The following is a 20,784-nucleotide window of genomic DNA, read 5'->3' on the forward strand; positions in this document are numbered from 1 at the left end:
TACTCATAATAACTCATTTTGCTTTGCTTGTAAAACTATTACAAGGTGAGGATGACAACAGTGGGACTGGAGGCACACTTCCCCTCCCACATTGCTTTCTTGGTTTCCTAGAAAAGCATCCTGCTTCATTCTGTGGCCTAGAAGCACAGACAAAATGCATGTGTTTGAGGGTAAAGGGAATTTTAACCATACTCTGCTCATACTTGAAGCCACCAGGTCATCCTAACTAATTTCTTTAGTTTGTTCAAACAGTGTCATGGATAATTTGGGCAAGGATCATGCTGAAATTCAGACAGAATGTTTTTGATTCTTCTTAATGTCTGCTTTCAATGCTGTGGATGAAAAAAGTTATTAAAAATAAAAAATTGTCTGCATGTCTTGCTTGTAGATATATGCTGGGCTCACAAACCTTTTTTTTTTAGTAAAAGTAATAGTCAAGTTTATTGGGAGAGGAACAATGGGGAGAAAAGAGAGAAGCATTTCCTATTCCCCACATAGGAAATGGGAGCAAAGACTTACTCAAACCATCTTTTTAATAACTGATATTGAGATATAAAGTTCAGTAGAATTGAGATTATGAAACCTGGCTTCTTACTGAAAACTACTGTTGTTTCTTTCTAATCTTTTCCTTTATTCTTAAGTCATCTTTCAGGAAGTATCTTTTTTCTATCTGGGACAAACTTCCTTAAGTTAGACATTTTGACAGTGTCTCTGTATATTAGATTGTGTATTGTTTCTTTGCAGGTGCTTATTCTATTTTATGCTCCCTGAAGTTCATTTTCATTGGTGGAAAAGGAGGAAATACAGAACTTTTCTGTTGTTCCTTTTGTATACCACTACTCTTAGCAGTTTGCTTTAGGTGTTCCTCATTTGTCTTTCCTCAAACATTGGAAAAACAGAAAAGCCCTTTTTGTAGTCCTTGGTGTTTCTATAAGATTCAACTCAGTTCTTTTTTTTTTTTAAGTTTCCTTTATTCATATGTGCATACAATGATTGGGTCTTTCCCTCCACCCCCTCTCAACTCAGTTTAAGAGTCATTATCCTTTCTTACTTTCCACTGTAATGTTTTCTACATTCATCCTCTTTCTAAGCAAAATCAGAGGTGTGTAATTGTTTAGTTGTTTGGATATATAAACTGAACATTTTAGTTAAACAAGCCTTTCTGCTTTGGACTACAGATGACTGTTACTAAGGTATTAGAAGTAGAAACTGATCCCAAGCACTCCTTTATTGGAATTCAAATAGTGACCACATAATAAGGATCTCAGAATCTACAGGACACTCATTGTTCTTGTTTCTACTTTCTTACAGCTTGTGTTGGCAGCTTTCTCCTGCATAGTGTCTACTTAGCTCATGCTCAGTTGCTGACTGTGTGTGCTTGTTTTTTTTTTAATTTTTAATTTTTTTTCTTTTATTCATGTGTGTATACAATGTTGTGAGTGCTTGTTGAATGTATGAACTTCTGAAAGTTCCGGGAGGTTGTGGATCTGAGGAGGTGTCCCCTAGTCCATTCAGCACCAACAGTAAAGCCAGTTTATTAGCTCACATGTGCAGGACACTGACTGTAGCTAGGCATTCTAGTTTCAGTTTCTTCTTTGCTCCTCCCAGCAGTAATGTAAGAAGGGTATGGTCCCCCTTCCCTTTTTAATGTAATGACCAGGAATCTGAAGCTAAGGTTAGGAGAATGCCCCAGACCATATAAAATAACTTATTCTCTGTCTGTCTGTCTTTCTATCTATCTACAATAGTAAGAAGCATGTCTACAATTCTACTCTAGGTCGACTTGACATCCAGCTGAGTGGTTTTTCCCATTGCTGTTGGGGGCCTGCTGTAATATGGTGCTGGGCCAGGTGCTTCGGAGAGTAAGAAATGCCAGAAAGCATTCTGGGCCAGTAGACTTTCAAACAAGTGTGGGAATTTAAAAATATAAGAAAGTTAAAAGGAGTGGGGGGCAAGTTAGAGGGAAGGTAGTAATAGAGGGCTGAATATCATCTAAGCACATTATATGCATGTACTGAAATCTCACATTGAAACACTCACTTTGTCTGCTAATATTATATACTAACAAACAAAACTAATTAAATATATAAAGAGCTGAGTCACTCCGCCCCCCCCATCCCTGGTCAATTAAAACCCTGATTTGACCTTACTTGCTATTGCCCTCTGAATGGGGGACATGTGGCATAGCAGTCCTTAAGGGTACTCTGATGTTCCCAGAAATATCTACCTAATACGAAGAAGCACCTTTTATCTTGGAAGCATTGTGGTGCCCTTCATGGAGCCCCAGTAGCTTCATGGAAAGGACTTTTTTTTTTTCTAGTTTTTTTCCTGACTGTTCTTTCATTGTGTATTGCTAATGGCTACTATAGTGAAAACAAGGTAGGGGAAACCAACAAGAATGTTTTAGAAGCCTTTTCTGCTTTTGTTTGGGCAGCTGTGAGCTGGTCCCACTCAGCTGTGTGCAGAGGTGGGCTGTCGAAGCAACTGAGCTCACCTGTCATTGCATTGTGGCACCTGCTGTGCTGTCTGACTCCCTGCATGCTGTGCACGCCTGCCGCTACACTAGGACAGGACTCACTTGCTGCAAAAACTTGTGTGTAACAAGCCAGTGGTTTGCTTTATTTTAGGCTCTTTCAAAAAGGTTGCTACTTTTGTTTTCTTTTATAGAACTCCAGTTCTTGGTGGGGATGACTTTGAGTTGTGACTGACATTACTTTTTATAATGAATGCCCTATTTGACCTTTCTAAGTTAACCTCCATGGAAAAACATTGGAATATTTGTCATATGGAAGTAAGTCCCTTAAAGTAGCTACCTCAGACATGGCATTGTGGCTCTCACCTGTTATCACGGCCACTCGAGGTCGAGATTGGAAGGATCTCAGTTTGAGGCCATCTTAACCAACCATCCAGGCATGGTGATACATGGCTGTGACCCCAGGTACTTGGGAGGCATAGGTAGGAGGATGGTGATTCAAGGCTGATCCGGGCAAATAAAGTGAGACCCTACCTGAAAAATAACTAAAGCAAAGAAAGAGCTGGGGCTGTGGATCAAGCCTGAGGCCCTGAGTTCAAACCCCAGTACCACCCAAAAAAAAAAAAAAAAAGCTATCTCAGTTTTTCCCTGACTTTTAGTAATATACACTTATTTTTTAATTACTGGAATGTGTTAAATTTAACTCATTATGGAAACTTTTTAGTATGAAATTGGAAAATAAAGATTACCTATAACTTCACCTTCCAAGAATAGTCACTGTAAACATTTGAGTCTCTTACCTTTCTTTTTCTTTTTCTGTTTTTCTTTTTTACCTGTGTGTGTGGAGTGCTACATGACCATATTTTAATTATCATTTTACATTAATTATAAGCATTTGCACATGCTATTAAGTTCCTCTCACAATATTAATTTACATATCAAAATAACCTTAGTTCTCTTAAGTTATATAGAATATTTCCAAGTTTTTAACATCATAAATAAAAGCCTTCCAATTATACAAAAATTGGATGTTTTTAAGTGCCTGATATATGCTAGCCAGATTTCTGCTGCCTTGAACTGGAGAGAAATCATGTACAATAGTTGGTAGTTTTCATAATGTTTTTTTCGCCTTGAAACTTTTTATTTTAAGCAGTTTGGACAAAATTTTCTTAAAAGTATTATGTACTTTAATAAATTCTGTAATATCTTAAAATTTCCCTGATGACGTGGAGCTGCTACCATTCTGTAATAAGCATCAGTCTTGGCTAAACTGCTACAAGACCTTCCTCTTTAATGGTATCTATCATACCAATCTTTCTTGTTCCTCTGACCTCCCTGGTATCTTTCTAAATATTTGTTTTTCTTGGAGTGTTGCAACGGGTTCTACTTTTCTGCATGTGTGTCTCTCGGTGATTTCATCTGGCCTTACTGTATAGCTATTACCTATGTGCTAAAGATCCCCAAATCTGTAGTCCTACCAAGATGTACTCATGAACTTCAGAACCACGTGTGCAACTCTGTGTTGCGCATTGTCAAGAACTGCCTTGTTTCTCTTGACTGTATCAAGGACAACCCAAAAGTAGCATCTGGAATTAAATCATTATACTAGACTTCAGTTACCACTTGCTCACCTATTTCTTCTTAATAGTACCATGTAGTTGAGATAAAAGTCTTTCTGAACTACTACTGAGACTTCACATCCAATTGTATCAGATCTCTAAATTCTAATGGTCTCCCTTTCAAATGTTGCTCACATTTGTTTTCTCCTTTCTTTCTGTTTCCATTGGTCACATTTAGGCTTGATGTCTTTTACAGTTTACTGGAGAATTGCAGTAGCCTCCCAACTTCCAGTTCATAGGCTTACCTATCTTAAGGCTTTTTTCGTATCATGGGCAAAATTGCATCCTTGGCCATGTTTATCATTGCTGTTTTAATCCTTTGCTGTTCTAATGCTTATCATTTAGCATTTCAATGGTTACAGACTTTTATGGCTGTCCATGCATCCGAAGTGCAACCTCAATTCCTTACCAGTTTATAATTGTTTCTTTACCTTTCTGGTCTTAGCTACGGTTTCTGTTCCACACTCACTAATCTTTGCACCAAACTCCTAGTAGTTTTGTGAGTAGTCCATGAAATTTTAAGTGTACATACATTGCACATGCTGTTTTTTCTGTCTGGAAAGTACATAGCCCCTCACACAGCTCATCTTCTGTTTACCTATCATTGTAGTAAGTTCTTAAACAGCTGAAGTTCACTTGTGTGACACTATTCACCCACATGCTGGCCAGAAATACCTTCCTTCTCGATTGTTGAACCTTTTATGATACTTTCTTGTGGTCAACAAAATAATGATCCCTCACCAAGATGACAGTGTTCCTATCCCTGGCACCTATGGCAGAAGGAGCTTTGCAGATCTGATTTAGATAGTTTTGTATGATCCAGATGGACCAGTCTAATCACATATGTTTAGCAAGCAGAGACCTTTCCTGACTGGTGGGAAGGAGGAAGAGAGGAAGGGAGACTGAAGAAGTGTTAGACAAATTGGACTTTGCTGGCTCTGAAGATGGAGAAAGGGGCCACAGCCAAGAAATGCAGGTGCTAAACAAGAGCTGAGAATCAGAGTTTTCCAGAGAGCCTTCAGAAAAGGTAGCCCTGCTGATACTGTGTTCTGACCCACTGCCGTCCATGTTGGATTTCTAATCTATAGAACTGCAAAGAGATGTTTGTTGTTCAAGCCACTTGGTTTGTGGTAGTGTGTTGTGACAGCAATAGAAAATGAATATACTTCTAGTATATTATCTCCTATTTGTCTCTTTCGTTTTCTGTTTTGGTAGATTTTAAGCTCTATGGTGATAGGGACTGTATGATTTCTTTTTTGCTTTAGCACCTAGTGTGGTGCCAACAAGGTTAACGCTGAAAACTTGAGTGGATGAGTTAACTAAGATATTGATATTCATGCCCTTGTCAGTGTTTTTGACAGTTTTTGTCACATACTAAATCTTCCAAATAACTTTTTGAGTTACTGTTTTCACTTTTTAAATGTTTTTGTAGTTGTATATGTGTTTCTCCTATCAGTAACTTCTTTTTTTTTTTCTGCTCCTGTTTTCTTTAACTGTGGTGGTTCTTTTCCTGCTAATGGTTTGTTTTTTCAGACATGTGATTGAGACATGACAATTTCGAGTGACACTGTATCTGAGTCCCTTTGGAGAGAAGTTTCTGTAGCAAAGAATATAAGGTGTGGTAGGAGCTTATTGTATTTCCCTAATGCTTCTTTACAGGTATGTACTTTACTATAAAAAAATCTGAACAAAAATTTTACTTTGGTAATTTTATAAATTTTTTTTGGACAGTACTGGGTTTTGAACTCAGGGCCTCACGCTTTCTAGTCAAGCGCTCTACCACTTGAGGCACTCCACCAGTCCCAACTTTGGTAATTTTAATAAGTGAAATAAAATAGATTCCATTTCTTTTGTTACGCTGCCTTCTAGTAAGTCTGGTATTAATATGGGATTCACTGACCCTGTCTTAGTTTATTAACTGTAAAGTCTGGATCAATACACAAAACCATGTGAAGGAACTAGAGAGCAACCAATAGCAGTAGATTGTGGAGAGAAGTAGGAGTGTGCAGTCACTGGGTAAATGTCTTGTTTTCCAGGGTTTCTTGCTTGAAGGCAGGTTTTGCTGCCTCTTGGGACACTGAACATTCATAGAAAATCCACAGCTTTTATGGCCTATATCATCAGAAGACACAGTTTAGGACAATCAGACCATTGGCAGCATGAAGGAAGGAATATAGAAAGAAGAGAGAACCCCAACAGGGAGTGCCCCAAATTCTGTGTAGAAATTCTTTCCAAATCACTGAACCATACTTGAATGGAGGCAGACAAGCCAGGACTTTAAACATGAACGGAGATTGTGCTGCTCTCAAGAGACGAAAGTTTGCTGTCTGGGTTCAATTAAGTGAACCAGAAAATATCAAGGTTCTTTGCTGGGAGTGGGGGGAGGAGGTAGAAGAACCCAGAGTTGCCACACTGTCTGGATTTACTATAAAATTACTCAAAATGTGAGGAAATAGGAAACTATGACCCATTCTAAAGAGAAAAAGTAATGAATGTAGATTGATCCTAAGATGACCCAGACATTAGGGCTTTAAAGCAAGGGTTTACTATACTCAGCTCCATGCAGGAAGAGCTACTGTAATGAAGAGCTGCAGGATCTCAGCAGAGGAATGGAAACTATAAAAAGCAAAAACTAGCATGTAATTTTCTGTAATCGTAGATCAGATGATAGAGAAAAAGTCATTGAACTTGTAGATAACAAGAATGGTCTAATCAGAAGAACAGAGAAAAAAGAGTTTGAAACAAAAATGAACAGAAACATTAAAAATGTGGAACAATTTTAGAAAGGTACATGTATAATTGTAGTTGTAGAAAGAAAGAATGGGATGAAAAAAGTCAGCGCAGGATAAAGATTTTGTCAGTGCAGTGAAGACTAAATAGAACTCATTACTGTCTGACCTTGCTGACAGGAGGAGGAGTGGCGATGCTTTATGCAGGGGAGCCTGGGGAGGGTGGAGGCTCCCATTATGCCCAGATGGTGGCTTCTGACAGGTCTGACTACTCAGTCCCCTTAGTGTTTCTTTGCGGCTCTTGCAGACCCATACTATTCAGAATCCTCATTTTAAGTTGCAGCCAAGACTAAATTGCACAAAATGTTAGGATATGGTGATCTTTTGGAATGTACCAGGGCTGGTTTCTTCTGGAGGTCTGCAGTGAACCCTGGATCTCGTGTGCTGCTTTTCCCTCTGTCTTTCTGCTTTCCTTTCCTGCTGTCCTCTTTTTCTGAGGAAGGGCAAAAGGGAGGCTGATGGCATTTGAGCTAGACTGGCTGCATCAAAGGCGGGGACTTCTGTTCATACCAGAGTCATCTTTGGCTGAAAGCAACCTCTGGGGAGACTTTTGTTGAGTTTTTGTTTGTTTTTTTTTCCTAGGCCATCACCTAGGAGATGTTGGTGGCAGGGCTGAGAGCCATTTAGTGATAAGTCATTGTTAAGGTGCAGTGGTTGACTACAATTCTAACCTTTAGCCGTTTTAGAAATGCACACTTGTGTGCTTCACACCCAGCTTCTGTGCACTCATGAAGGCACAGTGGTTATTAACATTTTGATACACTGCCGAAACCCCTGTTGTCACTTCTCTTTGCCTGATTACCTTGGGACCTCCCTGCAGATTGTCCATCCTGTTCCCACACAGCCTTTATGATCCAGCAAGCAAAGCTTTAAAGACTGGTTTAGGGAATGGGTGCCTCTGTCTGTTCTGCTTTATCTGACTGATGGTGTTTGTCTTCAGAAGTGCTCAAACATCTCCCTTGCCTCTCCCTTCTTGTGCCCATACCCATTCATGTGTATGTGTGGGCAGCAGCAGTGTTGTAAATAAGCATTACAAATCCAGTTACTGATTTAGGGAGGAAGTGTAGTATAGAATTAAAAAAAGGAAGCTTTGTAGTCACGTTGACTCCACAGTTCACCACCAGGAGCAAGATATACACAGGCAAGTTCTTGGAGCCTCTGTTCCTGCAGAATAGAGGTAAGATCTACTTCTTAAGGACGCTTACAGCTTAAAACCCTTCCATGTAAATATATGTTCCTGTGATTTTCTTTTGATTTTATCAGAGACACCTATTCCAGCTCATTTCTAATTTTGTACATTTTTGTTCAGTTCTTTAGTTTTATGGAACCAGATTTAAAGAGGGAGATAAAACTGGTTGGTTCTTACTCATTTGTCATTACAGAAGACTGTGGGTCAGAGTGCTATTGGGTATTTTAGGATTACACAGCCAAGAAGGAGAGCTGGAGTTTAACCTGAGGTCATGCAATGCCAGATTCACAGCTCTAAACAGATGTATATCAAAAGTTAATGTAGGTTCAGAATTTTCAAATGCTTACCCCATCTCTTTTTCTTTCTTTTTGAATTAGTTTATAGATAAATCATAAGACCAGAAAGACTAAACTGAATAGTTTTATCCTAAATGTACTTATAACAATATTTAATTGATCTTTTGGCATTTATTATTTTTAACCTTGCTGTCTATCTGTTTGGATATAGTAGACCAGCAAAAGTCTTTGAAGGATAATACTTAAGTGGGGTGTATGGCTCATGCCTATTATCCTAGCTACTTGGGAGGTAGAGATCAGGAGGATTGTGGTTTCAGGTTGATCTAGACAAAAAGTTAGTGAGACCCCATTTCAAGAAAGCAGCTGGGCATGGTGGGTCGTGGTATAATTCCAGCGGTGTGGGAGGCATAGGTAGGAGGATGGCGGTCTGAGGCTGACTCATGAAGAAAAATGTGAGACCCTATCTGAAAAATAACTTCAAGGAAAAAGGATTGGTGGTGTGTGGTTCAAGTTACAGAACTCCCTGAGTTCAAAACCACAGTACTGACCCTCTCCCCCCAAAAAAGAAAAATATTTGTATTTTAGTAATTTTTGAATCCTTTAACAGATTCCTTGTTGTATCCTTTTTCTCATCATACTGTCTGGCAGTGTACCTTACTCATTATACTAGGAACATAGTTCATTTTATTGGTGACAGTAATGACTTGAACAACACTTTTTTTTGGTGGTACTGGGGGTTTGAACTCGGGGCTTTGTGGGTGCTAGGCAGGTGCTCTATCACTTGAGCCATACCCTCAACCCCCAAATAAAACTTTTGAAACACCAGAAATAAGATTTTAAAATATTTGCTGTCGTTAACCTCTGCAATCTTGGAGTCAAGAGACACTAAAATCCTTCGATCTTTTCTTTGGCGAAATCTCTCTAGTTTTATCAACTGTTACTTTTACAACTCACTTTTCATTCCTCTTACCACCTTTTAAATTTTATATGTGTCTATCTTGGTGAGGTTCCAGGATGGAAAATTAGACTCTGGGTTGAGTACATCGTGATTTGGAATCAGTTGTAGTCTTCTCTGTTAATGCACACCCCCACTTTTGCCATTCGTTTCCTGCTGTTGATTATGCATTTGAATTTAACAAGGTGTGTTGTAAAGTGTTTCTGCTAATACTACACTTTCCCACTTTTATTTGATGAGAATGACTCTAAATAGTACCTTGCTTGTATTTGGTATTTAGTACATTGTGGATACCCAATGAGTGTTTGGACGCTTGTGATTTTTGTCTGTTCTCTGACGCAGCCTGCCCCCTGGAAGCCTGTGCTCTGTCCTACTGCACTACCAGTGATTGTCCCCCTAAGCAGCTGAATTGTTTATGCACCTTTTACACACACAGTTTTCTTTGTTGAATGACTTCTCTCATCTCCAGTGTATTGTCAGATTCTCTTCCAACCCTACCCCCTAAACTTCTAAGATTCAGCTTAAGAGTAGAAGCCTTTCCTAACCATCCTTTCTTTCCCAGGTAGGACTGACCACTCTCTTAAGTCTTACTCTACCTGGGTAAGCTCAGGTGAACTCAGGTATCTGACCAAAAGGTCTTCATGCATGTCTGTTTTCTTGAAATGTATATACTTTTAGGGCAAGGGCCTTTTTTGGAGATAGTGCCTTGCTATTCAGTTCAGACTGACTTGGAACTCATATCTTACTGCCTCAGCTTCCTGAGTGCTGGGATTACATGTGTGTACCACCACACTGGATAACAAGGGTTGTGTTTCTCTTCTTCTACCTGTCTGTAGCATCTCACACAATGTGTCTAGTAGTAGCTGCTTACTAAACTTTGATGAATAAAAGGTTGATACTCCAGCCTATAATCTTTCCAGTCTGGGTTGTTACCATCCATTAGGTGCAGGAAGTCTGGTCGTTGTGTGTTCTCTGTCTTCATCCAGCTGAGCACCTGAAGTCGGCTGATGCTGAGTCGGGAGGACATTTTGATGCCCAGTTTTTAATATCTTCAAGGACTCAAATTTGCATATTAAAATCTTTTGTATTTTTGTCTCAGAATAATACGAAAGAACAACACGAGCAGCTTAAAAATAGTGTTTCATGATTTAGACGGTGTAGGAACAACCTAGAATTGTTCATTTTTAGTCAGATGCAGAGTCTGCTGTGTCAGTTGGTGACTATTATGAGGACATGTTGGAAAATCTTTCTTGTATTTTTCAGGGTAAAGGAAATTTTGAGGTAGTCCAGGAGACTACCTAAGGGTGCAAAGAACTGACATTGGGAATCCTATCTCTGCCCTCTAATTTTTCTAGCCTGGTCCACAATTTGTATTTCATGCTTAGATTGACCCGAACTTGTTCTTTGGGACTGATGTCACTTTAAAGTTGGTCAGAGTCTCAGCCCTTTTGAGAAGTATATTGAAGTTTGAAAATCATACTCTGCTGATACTTAGTGTATTTAGTCATTGTCATTTGACTTGTAACCTCCAGTAGCAGATCTAATACATCTTTGGAAAAGGACTATGAAGTAAAATGAACTTTTGGTCACATTGATGGTGGTTTGCAGCTTGGAAGAGTAAGCACGTTTGCGTTTTAGCTGTGGAAGCATGCAAGGCATAACACTTAGGTCATAGAGGAACCACATGGTCAGTAGTGATGCCCAGGTGTATAGTAGGCTGTGTCACATAGATTTGGGTAAGTATGCCAAGGTGGTACAACACAACATGATTACCCATTGCAGTCATTGCATTAAGTGACAAATGATGGTATAGCATTTTGGTTTTTTTTTGTGGGGGGGTAGGGGACTGGGACTTGAACTCAGGGCTTCATGCTTGCAAAGCAAGCACTCTGCCACTTGAGCCACACCTCCAGTCTATTTTGCTCTGGTTGTTTTGGAGATTGTGGGGGGGGTGGGGGGCGGGGTGGGGTGGAGAGGTCTCTTGATCTATTTGCCTGGGCTGGCCTTGAACCTGGATCCTGTTGATCTCAGCCTCTCAAGTAGCTAGGATTATAAGTGTAAGCCACCAGTGTCTGATGACTGTATAGCTTTGATATTTTAAAGAACACAGGGGTAATAAAGAGATGTCTTGGCTCTCTCAGGTGAGTTCTGTTGTATCACTTTCAGAAGTTTTATTCTTTACGGTATGAAAAGATCCAAACAGTGCAGAATAGGTAAAGAGCTTAGGATATAGCGGATTTGTGTAAAGTGTCACTTAAAACATAATTAATGTTTGGGGAAAGAGTTTTAGTCTTTACTGACTTTTTAAGAAAAGTTTAGAAAGCACTACTTTCATGAAGCTTTGTTCTCATAGTACCTGATAGCACAGGTGTTGATAATGCAATATTTTTCATAATTCATAAGCTGTACAATGTCAAAAGTATAGAGTTAAATTGTTTACCTTTTGGAAGAAAAAATGAGAAGAACACCTATTGAGTGAAATAAGAGGCTGTAATGGATCTTTCAGTGAGGTCCATTTTTGGTGTGTATGAATTGTGAAAACCTAGATGTGCAGGGGTGCAGGGGAGAGGGAGAAACATTTAAAAAAATGTCTGTGGTTAAGTTTCAGAAATGGCTTTCAGATGTGAAGAAGAAACTTATAACAGGAGAATGAGATCAGTTGGTACAACTGGAGCGAGCTGATCATTCTTTCACTCTGTTCTTCGGATATTTACTGTGTTCCTATTTCTATACAAACACACTAGGTCCTTATAGCAGTGTTCAAACTCTTACATTTGCTTTGTGAAACATGTGTGAATTGAAAATGAGTGATTTTGCCAGGTGCCAGTGGCTCACACCTGTAATCCTAGCTACTTAGGAGGCAGAGATCAGGAGGATCGCTGTTTGAAGCCAGCCCAGGCTTCACGAGACTGTATCTCGAAAAAACTCTTTACAAAAAGGGCTGGTGGAGAGGCTCAGGGTGTAGGCCCTGAGTTCAAAGCCCCAGTACTGTGCAAAAAAAAAAAAAAAGAAAGAAAAAGAAAATTAGTGATGTTTATTAATATCCAGGCAAAATTATCCTCAATTCTTGTAAGTTACCACTTAAAAAATGCATAGGTACTTCCTCTACTATGGACTCTTATGAATGCAGATTCAGTTCTGCGGAGTTGTGCCCTGTGCCTTAGATGAATAAGGAGCACCTTTTCCCATGTACCAAGACGTTGGGAAGCAGTTGTCTTTCAGTAGTCAAATTCTCTGCTGAAAAGGCTAGTCACGCTACCGCCAGTTCTGTGATGACACGGCATCTAGAATGTTAGGAGGAAGGATATGTGTTTAGTTGACTGACCCTCATTCATTTCCACCGAGAATTTAGCAGTTCTTAAAAAAATACTCTCTGTTCCATATGTGTTAAAAAGAACCAGGTTACCTAGGAAAGGATGTTTTATGAATAGAAATTTCCCACTAGAAGTAAAACTTTTCATCTAAGCAATTAATAACATACTTTAAAAAACAACATCCTTTAATGGGGGACTGCTGAAAGTATTGGAGCTTTCTTTTGTGTCTAGCATTTTCATCTAATTATTAGTTTACAAATTTCTTTTATTTGAAGGCTTTGTTATTTTTTTTCCATTCAATTTTGAGGCTTTTGTTTTTTTTTAAATGGCCACCTCATGTTTTTCAGTGTCATTATTATCAAAATGTTAAAGACTTAGTCTTACGGAATCAGCATTGAAAGCAAGAATTATCAAGACATGGGAGCCATTTTCATAATGTACAAGCTAACATTTACTGCTTTCAGCAGCTGTTTCTGATCTCTTTTGCAGGCCACTTGTGGAATTCATCTGACAGTGATTTTGTCACTTGTGTCCACAAAGGTGGGCTGTGGTCCCTGTAAAATCATCCCTAACAGTATAGGAACTGCAGGCTCTGGGGTTTGTCCAAGTGGGGTTATCTGGCTCAGTGCTGTCTGCATTTGTGTTGGAGCCCACTCGCCTATAGTTAGTCTTTCCAGGTGGTTTATAATTGGTTTAGCCATTAGACTGCTTGCTTTTTCATTAAGAGGGGTTGGGGGCAATGAAGGCAGTATAAAGGCTTGAATTTAGCAGTCACTTCACCGGATATCTATTTTAACTCCTGCAGAAGTTAATTTACATAAAGCCCAGCTGTGTATGAATTTTTCTAAATTTAAAGTTTATTCATACTACCACAGATATCAGTGTCAGCACTTAAGAATTTATGGTCTTTCCCTTGTCTGGACCTCCAGGGCACTTATCGTTGCACTGCCTTTGGATAACAGGATACAGCTGGCAGCAGAACGCTCACCTGTGGAGTGGCCATTGGGAGTTTTCTCTATAGAGCTTTGCAAGCAGTAGAAACCATACTTGCAGGAAACCACAGGCCTTTGTTAACACCAAAAGAGAATTGAGATAATATGTGCCCATGCTCCTCTTTCCAGAAGTGCTAACCAGCAGCATGTGAAGCCTAAGTACTGTGTCAGGTTGCACTTTGCCTTCCCCTTCACTTCGAGGTTGTCCACTAAGAAGATGCTGAATCTCCCCCCTACTCCTTGTCACCTCTCTGCAGATGAAGCACATTGCTTCAGGCTGGATTTCTTAACACTTGGCAGAATCCATATGTCTTGAATGAGCTTTTAGATTAACCTTCTGGGACTAGACTGGCCTTAGCTTTTTCTTGTCTACTTGTCGCTATAGCTATTGATCCCTTGCCATCCATCTATAGCATAGAAATCCTGATTAATTTCTCTGTCTTTGATATTTGTGTCAAATAAGCCTCAGTCTTTAGTTGAGGCCTCAGCACTGTGTCACATGGTGCAGCATGCACAGTAGTGGTGTGGAGGGTGCTACAGAAGACATCTACAGTGTGGCGGGGTAGAGTTAGAAAGAGAAGATGAGTTGAGCACAGAAATAAAAAGGGAAAAATACCAGATAGTATGTCACTTACTGCTGATTATGTGGGCTAGATTGCTGGCAATAATCCTATAATCACAATCAGCAAGAGGGGAGGGCATTACAATGAGTAGAGCCTGGAGACCTGGGTTGGTGCGTGCAAGTGAGGGTTTAGTGTTGGAAAGAGGAGTGCTAAGTAGGCTGCATGCATAATGGGGCTCACAGGCACCAGAGGGGAGTGTGGATGATCTCTGAGAGTGCTGTGCCTGTTGGGATCTACGTTTTCTTCAGTGATGCCCTTTGCTTAGAATTAGGTAGTGCTGAAATCGCTATTGTGTAATTCATGCCACATGATAAGAACAGGAACTTAATTTATTATTTTCATATTGCCCACCACTGTGTTAAACATTTTGCATGATGTTAGTCTTTCTTATTCCCTTTTTCAGATGAGGAAAATAAAGTGTAGAGCTTTCTTGCAGCCTGGGGCCCATAAGCCTCAACACTGCATCCATAGACACATGTGGCCAGCCCAGCGAGTAAATATATTTATTTTACACTTTCAATAAGGAGCATTGAAAGTTGGAAGCTCTAGAAAAACTAAGATGGGTCAAAAGTGTCCCCACATTTTAGTGTTTTCTTCCTCTTGCCCCCATTAGGGTTTGAACTCAGGACCTTGCACTTGCAAGGCTACTGCTTGAGCCACACCTCCAACCCTCTCTCTACCTGAGTCATGGCAGGCTACTGTTCTAGAGCTCTGTAAAGAAATGAAGCCGCTATCTCAAAAGAATGAAATAGCATTTTGGGAAGGTTGAGTCAGAGGGGTTGGTGTGGCCTGGAGAGATTTTCTCAGTGTGATAAGGCACTGGCACCCAAGTCTACAAGCAGAGGCTGGTAAGCTGGCAGTGATTTCTTCCTGGGGGATGAGGATGAACCCTTCTGATTGTAAGGTTTTGTGACTGATGGGGTTAGTTAGGATTGGAAAGAGAACTCCCAGTGCATATGCAGATTGGGAAGCCAGCTGTTGCTTGCTGTACCTCAGGAAAACCAGGTTGGGAATCTGGCTCAACTGTATACATTCTGACCCACTTACAGATTCTTGGCTCTGTCTAGGTTTGAGTTTAGTCTTTGTGATTACAAACATCTTCCAGTGCCATTTTTCATGAATCTTTGAGTTGTGAATAACAGAAATGTGAGCTGAGCATAAAGGAAATAAAGGCAGAAATTGGTTGCTGCCATCATCTTCTAGAGTGCTGTGATTTCTTTAGCATTAAGCCATGTCTCATTGGTTTCTGTTTTCTCCTCTTTGCCGTCTTTGGTTTGTAAGGCCAGGAAGCTTTGAGGTATGTGGATTGACATGAGTGTGTCTTCTACTCCTTTCTCCTTGTGCTCAGTTTGCACTTGTCATTCATCTGTACTCAACAGCCCACTGTGCTGTCATGTTTTGTACTTGCTGTTCTTTCCATTCTGTGCTCCTCCTGTGTCCACCTGGTGCAACTTGCCTCACGGTTTGTCTTTTCCACTAGTCTCTCTGCCACCACCTAGAGAGTCAGTTGCTCCTTCCTAACTCTTGTCAGATTTTTATTATGGCTCTCATACTGTAATTACTTGTTTACATATGTATGTCTCTTACTAAGTTGGTGGGAGAGACACATAAGATTTATCTCTAAAGCTCAGTAACTAGTTTAGTACATGGAATATTCTAGGGGCTCAGAGAAATACGAATCATTGAGTCTTATAGATATAAGTAAAGAAAAGGAAGCCCAGTGCATTGAAAAGATTGATACATGCTCCCATATGCATTTCAAGGCAAATACTTAAGATAAGTATTTAAAAGAGTTCTAAGCTGGATGCTGTTGGCTCATACCTGTAATCCTAGCTAGGCAGGAGGCAGACATCAGGAGGATCAGGTTCAAAGCCAGCCCAAGGCAAATAGTTCACTACACCCTATCTGGAAAAAACCCAATACAGACTAAGGCTGGTGGAGTTAATCAAGTGTAGAGTGCCTGCTTAGCATGTGTGAGGCCCTGGGTTCAAATCCCAGTACTGCAAAAAAGAAAAAGATTTGGGAGGTGGGGCAGTGCTGGGGATTGAAGGCAGGGCATCTGGGTGCATTCTACGTGGGCACTCTTCTACCACTGATCTACATCCCTAGCCCAGAGTTAAGACTTTTTTAAACCTTAGTTTAATTTCTCTTTAGTTTAGTTACTACTGTGGTAAGAATTTTGATTTTAAAATTTGGTCATCATTACTTTGATTTGTGTTTGTGTGTTTTATGCTTGCCCTAAACTCATGATCTTTCTGCCTGGTGGGTAATCAGCATTGATAAAGAATAAACTAGATGAGGAAATGTGGGTGTTTGTGAAGTGGCTGTTTTTGGAGGGATTTGTTTGTTTCCTCTTAATTTGTTCCATTCATTTGTTTTACTCTTGGTATTATCCTGTTTTAGATTCCTCATTTTCTTCACCTTCTGTGGCTGTTGTGTATCCTCTTCTCTCCATCAGTGCTTTGCTTTTTTTTTTTTTTTTTTTTTTGCCCCCTGGTGGTTAATAAGTACTGTATTGTGTGAGAGTTGGGCAGAGGAAGGCTAACTGACAAATGAGAATGAGACCCATGTTTTGATTTGCAGTGCTTCTGTTTCTCACATGTGGGCCATTACTCCAGAGAAGAAATATCACCAGATCTGATCTCTTGACTTAGACCTGGTGTTGGAGAGCAAGAATTTACATTATTTAACAAGGCCTTCAGCTGTATGCCCAAGTGCACTTACGTTCAAGAATCATTGCTTAGAGCTTACTGCTCAGCTATTAGTTAATGCAGCTGTAAACAGAAGTAAAACATTCATGGATCAAGACTTTCTCAGTCATTTACTCAGGAAATATATTTGGTACTTGTGGTATTTTATAGCTTCTGTAGAACTTGGTATCTTCAAAGGAAAACCTATTCACTCTGTGTATCCTGCGTCTTTCTCTCTTGTTCAGGATTACCTGCTCCCACTTCAAGCCACCTAAACTTCCCCTACTAGTGCACAGTGTGTTTATAGCTATTGGCAATATTCCTAGGAATGAAGGAAAGACTTTTTGGATTCAGTTACTTTCTGTGAGGAAGAGCTGAACACTGATTTTTTTTTTTTTACAAGAATCCAGAGCATACAGTGTAATTTCCATGTTAACCCTTGGCACAAATTTTTGTGTTTCAAAGCCCATCTTAACAGGGTCCCTGGCCAGGGGAATTGATTTGAAGTGTATTCTGCCATGGAAGTACAGAGTAAGTACAGCTTTTTACAGAAGGTAAAAATCTTCTGTTTATACATAGATCAACTGCAAACGCCTACTCTGCTGCCCTCCTCCTGTTGGGGGTGTGCAGATATGGGGAATGGCTTGTACTTGTGTGTGTGTGTGGATTTGGAATCTTCCCTATTGTGAACAACAAAAGAAGCCAGTTGAAACAATAGAAGTAATAAGTTTGTCAGATCTGGACAAGTGATCCTTAGGAGATGAGCTGAGGTCACTAAGGTAATAGGTACTAGAGCTGGGTGCTGGTGGCTCATGTCTGTGATCCTAGCTACTTGGGAGGCTGAGATTGGGAGGATGGTGATTCAAGGGCAGCCCAGCAAATAGTTCACGAGACCCCATCCCTAAAATAACCAGAGGAAAAATGGACTGGAAGTGTGGCTCAGGTGGTAGAGCTCTTGCTTTGAAACCCTGAGTTCAAATCCCAGTCCCATCAAAAATAATAAACAAGATGAAACAAAACAGTTAAAAAAATAGGTGCTATAAAATTTGTAGTATGTACCCCCAGTACATCAATATAAAAAAAGAAAAGAAAAAGTTTGTAGTACAATTACCTGATAGGATGATGGGCCTGTGGATCATTCTTCTTGCATCCTTATCTGAGAGTAACCTGTACAGGTTGTGGCTTTGAAATATGTCTAGATGAGTTCATAATTCCAAACAGTTCAGAATGTGCCAGCCCTTCCTTAGATCCAAATGAACTGGCAGCCACTCAGATAAGATGATGATGTGGTCCTTACACAGGCACCCTCAGTTTTTCTTGGCAAAGCGTGAACATAGGAGTGATACCAAAGTCACTATTTTGTCACCATAGATTCTCCAATCCTCCGGATTGCCAAGTGTCAAAACAGTGTATGTTTTACTTTTATTTTTTCTGTGGGTGATGGCAGAAACACATTTTGGTTCATAAATTTATAGGTTCTTCTGTGTCCCATGCATAACCTGGAAAGTTGATTGAAAAGCCAGTGGTTTTAAATTAAATGAATATTTAATACACTGAAAAAGTGTTCAAGCCCATTGATCTTTGGTTTTTGTTCATGCTTGTTGCTGGAATCTGATGGCCTTGAAATGTACTTAATTTTTCTATTAAAAGAGTTATCGCTACATTTCTCAAACTTGGTTTTCAGTGTAGATTTCTTTAGGTGATTTTATCACTTAAAGGTAAAGAGTTACTAAATGAAGGCAGGCAGAGAAGAAAGAGTGCCCTGAGCCAGGAGGTTTCACTGTGGGGGTGGAACATAAAGTGAATGATGATAGGCATGGAGATGGGTCAGTCAACATGGTGGAGCCAACTGCTGTAGACTTCCTACTGTCTTGTCCAGTAACTTGGTCTGTAACTGGTTGCAGGTGATTGGGTTTTAGAGCCTGGTTATAGACTCTTCCCCACCCCAACTATATGTTAATTGCTGTTTGGATGAGCCTTGGTCTCAGACATATACAGCTCAATCTGTGCAGATCCTTGAAGATTTTTATATTGAGAGGTGTCTGTTTAAATTATGAATGATCACTAAGACATTGTTTTTTGTTCTGAACATCTGACCATTGGTGGTAACCTCCAGTTTATATACTCTTTGAATTTCAATAAATTGTTGGTGAGGTCTTCGTAATTGGGTAGAACACAAGGTGTAGAATTTAACCTATTTTTTCATGTGCTGGTTATTATATGCCTTAACTTATCTATTATGAATAAGAAATTTCATATGAAATTATAATGAAGTCTCTTGGTCTCCTCTGACTAGTGAGCGTTAGATCAGCTTATATTCAAATTCTGGGGAGGTGGTGGGGGTTGTCTGTCAAAAGACCTGCCATTCTGAAGTACTGGTAAAATCACCAAGTTCAACTTTTAAGAACATGTTCTTCTTAATATTCAGAAATGCACTATCCCGGAAGCCTTTTCTAAAGTTCTTCCTAAGTTTTTTTGTGAGAATTCATTTAGTGACAGAAATAACCAAGGAATCCAGCCATTAGTTTTGAGAAGGGCAAAGACTTTTTAGCTGTTACAGGCAAGCTGTAGCCTTCCTTCTCTGAGAGGCAGTGAGCAAGAGAGCTCTAGGGTTTTTTTTTTAACCTCCCTTCCCCTTAATCTTCCCTAGTGGGATTGGGGGCTGGTCCCCAGGTATGCAGCATTTTGTGAGTTTATGGGGTGATATAAAATTGCAACTGAGTCTACTGGTTCTGCTTTGGAAACTGCTTTAAATTTTTTGTGAAAGCAAAGCCTTTTGTCTTTATTTTTCAATTAGGAAAGTTCTCCCTCTTGAGAAGATTCTGGAATACAGACAAGCAGTCCTTGAGCTTTCTCCTTCCCACACATTAAGGCAGGCTGGACATGCGGGCATGTCAGAGTTTGCATTGTTCTCACAGAGCTTTGTCTGACCTCTTTAGGACTCTAGGTGGTATGTATATTTTTGGTGACAATCTTAACTTTATTCTCATTTATGTCTTCATTCTCTTTCAGTGTCTTCGGTCATGAAACTTACTCCACAACAAGCTCCATTATATGTGAGTAGATAATGTGATTTCTTTTGCATTTCTGCGTCTCTGTGTTCTTTGTTATAATAAACTCATACTCATGTGGTAGATATTTTAAAGAAATTTTTACACGTCTGTGAATGACTTTATTGGCAAGTATACTTTAGAAATAGAGTTTGGTTTGGTAAATGCTAAATGCCTAACACATGACGGAACTCAGCTGAGGACAGTTGTAGCTGTAAGGCTTGCGATCGGGTGCACATATAAAACACATTGCCCCAGAAGTGGGACTGTGGTTTCTTATTTTTACCTGCAGTGTATTTCTATAAACATAGAATGAGATCGGCCTGCTGCTGTGGTGAGTTGCTCTGCGTTGCTACTAGGTGGCAGATACTCTGTCATGGCAAGTGCTGCTTACCTTATGACCTGGGATGAAAGCTGCCATGTCCCTTGCTTAAAGCGAGGGAATTGTAAGACAAAATTGACAAAATGAACAAATCAAGGCTGAGCAAGGTAAACTTGAGTCTTAGTATCAGATCAAGAATCCCTTATCTGAAATGCTTGGAACTACAGATCAGACAGAATTTTGTCTGATTCTGGAATATTTGTGTCTGTCTATCTATTATCTTCTATCTCTTGGGACTAGGGCACAAGTGTAAACATGAAATCCATTTGTTTCACATGTACCTTAGACTTAGCTTGAAGTTAATTTTATGCAATATTTTTCATAATTTTGGGTGACATTAGGTCAGGTATGAAATTTTCAGTGCTCAAACAGTTTTGTATTTTGGGGCATTTTGGATTCCAGATTACCCCAC

At 39.8% G+C, this 20,784-nt stretch overlaps 1 protein-coding gene across 9 annotated transcripts in view; it reads left to right on the forward strand.

Annotated features, from left to right (window-relative positions):
* The window catches only part of Akap13 (A-kinase anchoring protein 13), a 273,195-nt gene that overhangs the window by 38,737 nt on the left and 213,674 nt on the right, over positions 1 to 20,784 (forward strand). For all 9 annotated transcript variants that reach the window (XM_020185782.2, XM_074061538.1, XM_074061537.1 and 6 more), the window contains exon 2: positions 19,953 to 19,996. In XM_020185782.2, coding sequence (XP_020041371.2) covers positions 19,964 to 19,996 — 33 coding nt within the window. In that variant the 5' untranslated portion in view covers positions 19,953 to 19,963. The remainder of the gene's footprint in view (positions 1 to 19,952; positions 19,997 to 20,784) is intronic.

This window comes from Castor canadensis, chromosome 19, assembly GCF_047511655.1.
Source record: "Castor canadensis chromosome 19, mCasCan1.hap1v2, whole genome shotgun sequence".
Lineage (NCBI taxonomy): Eukaryota > Metazoa > Chordata > Mammalia > Rodentia > Castoridae > Castor > Castor canadensis.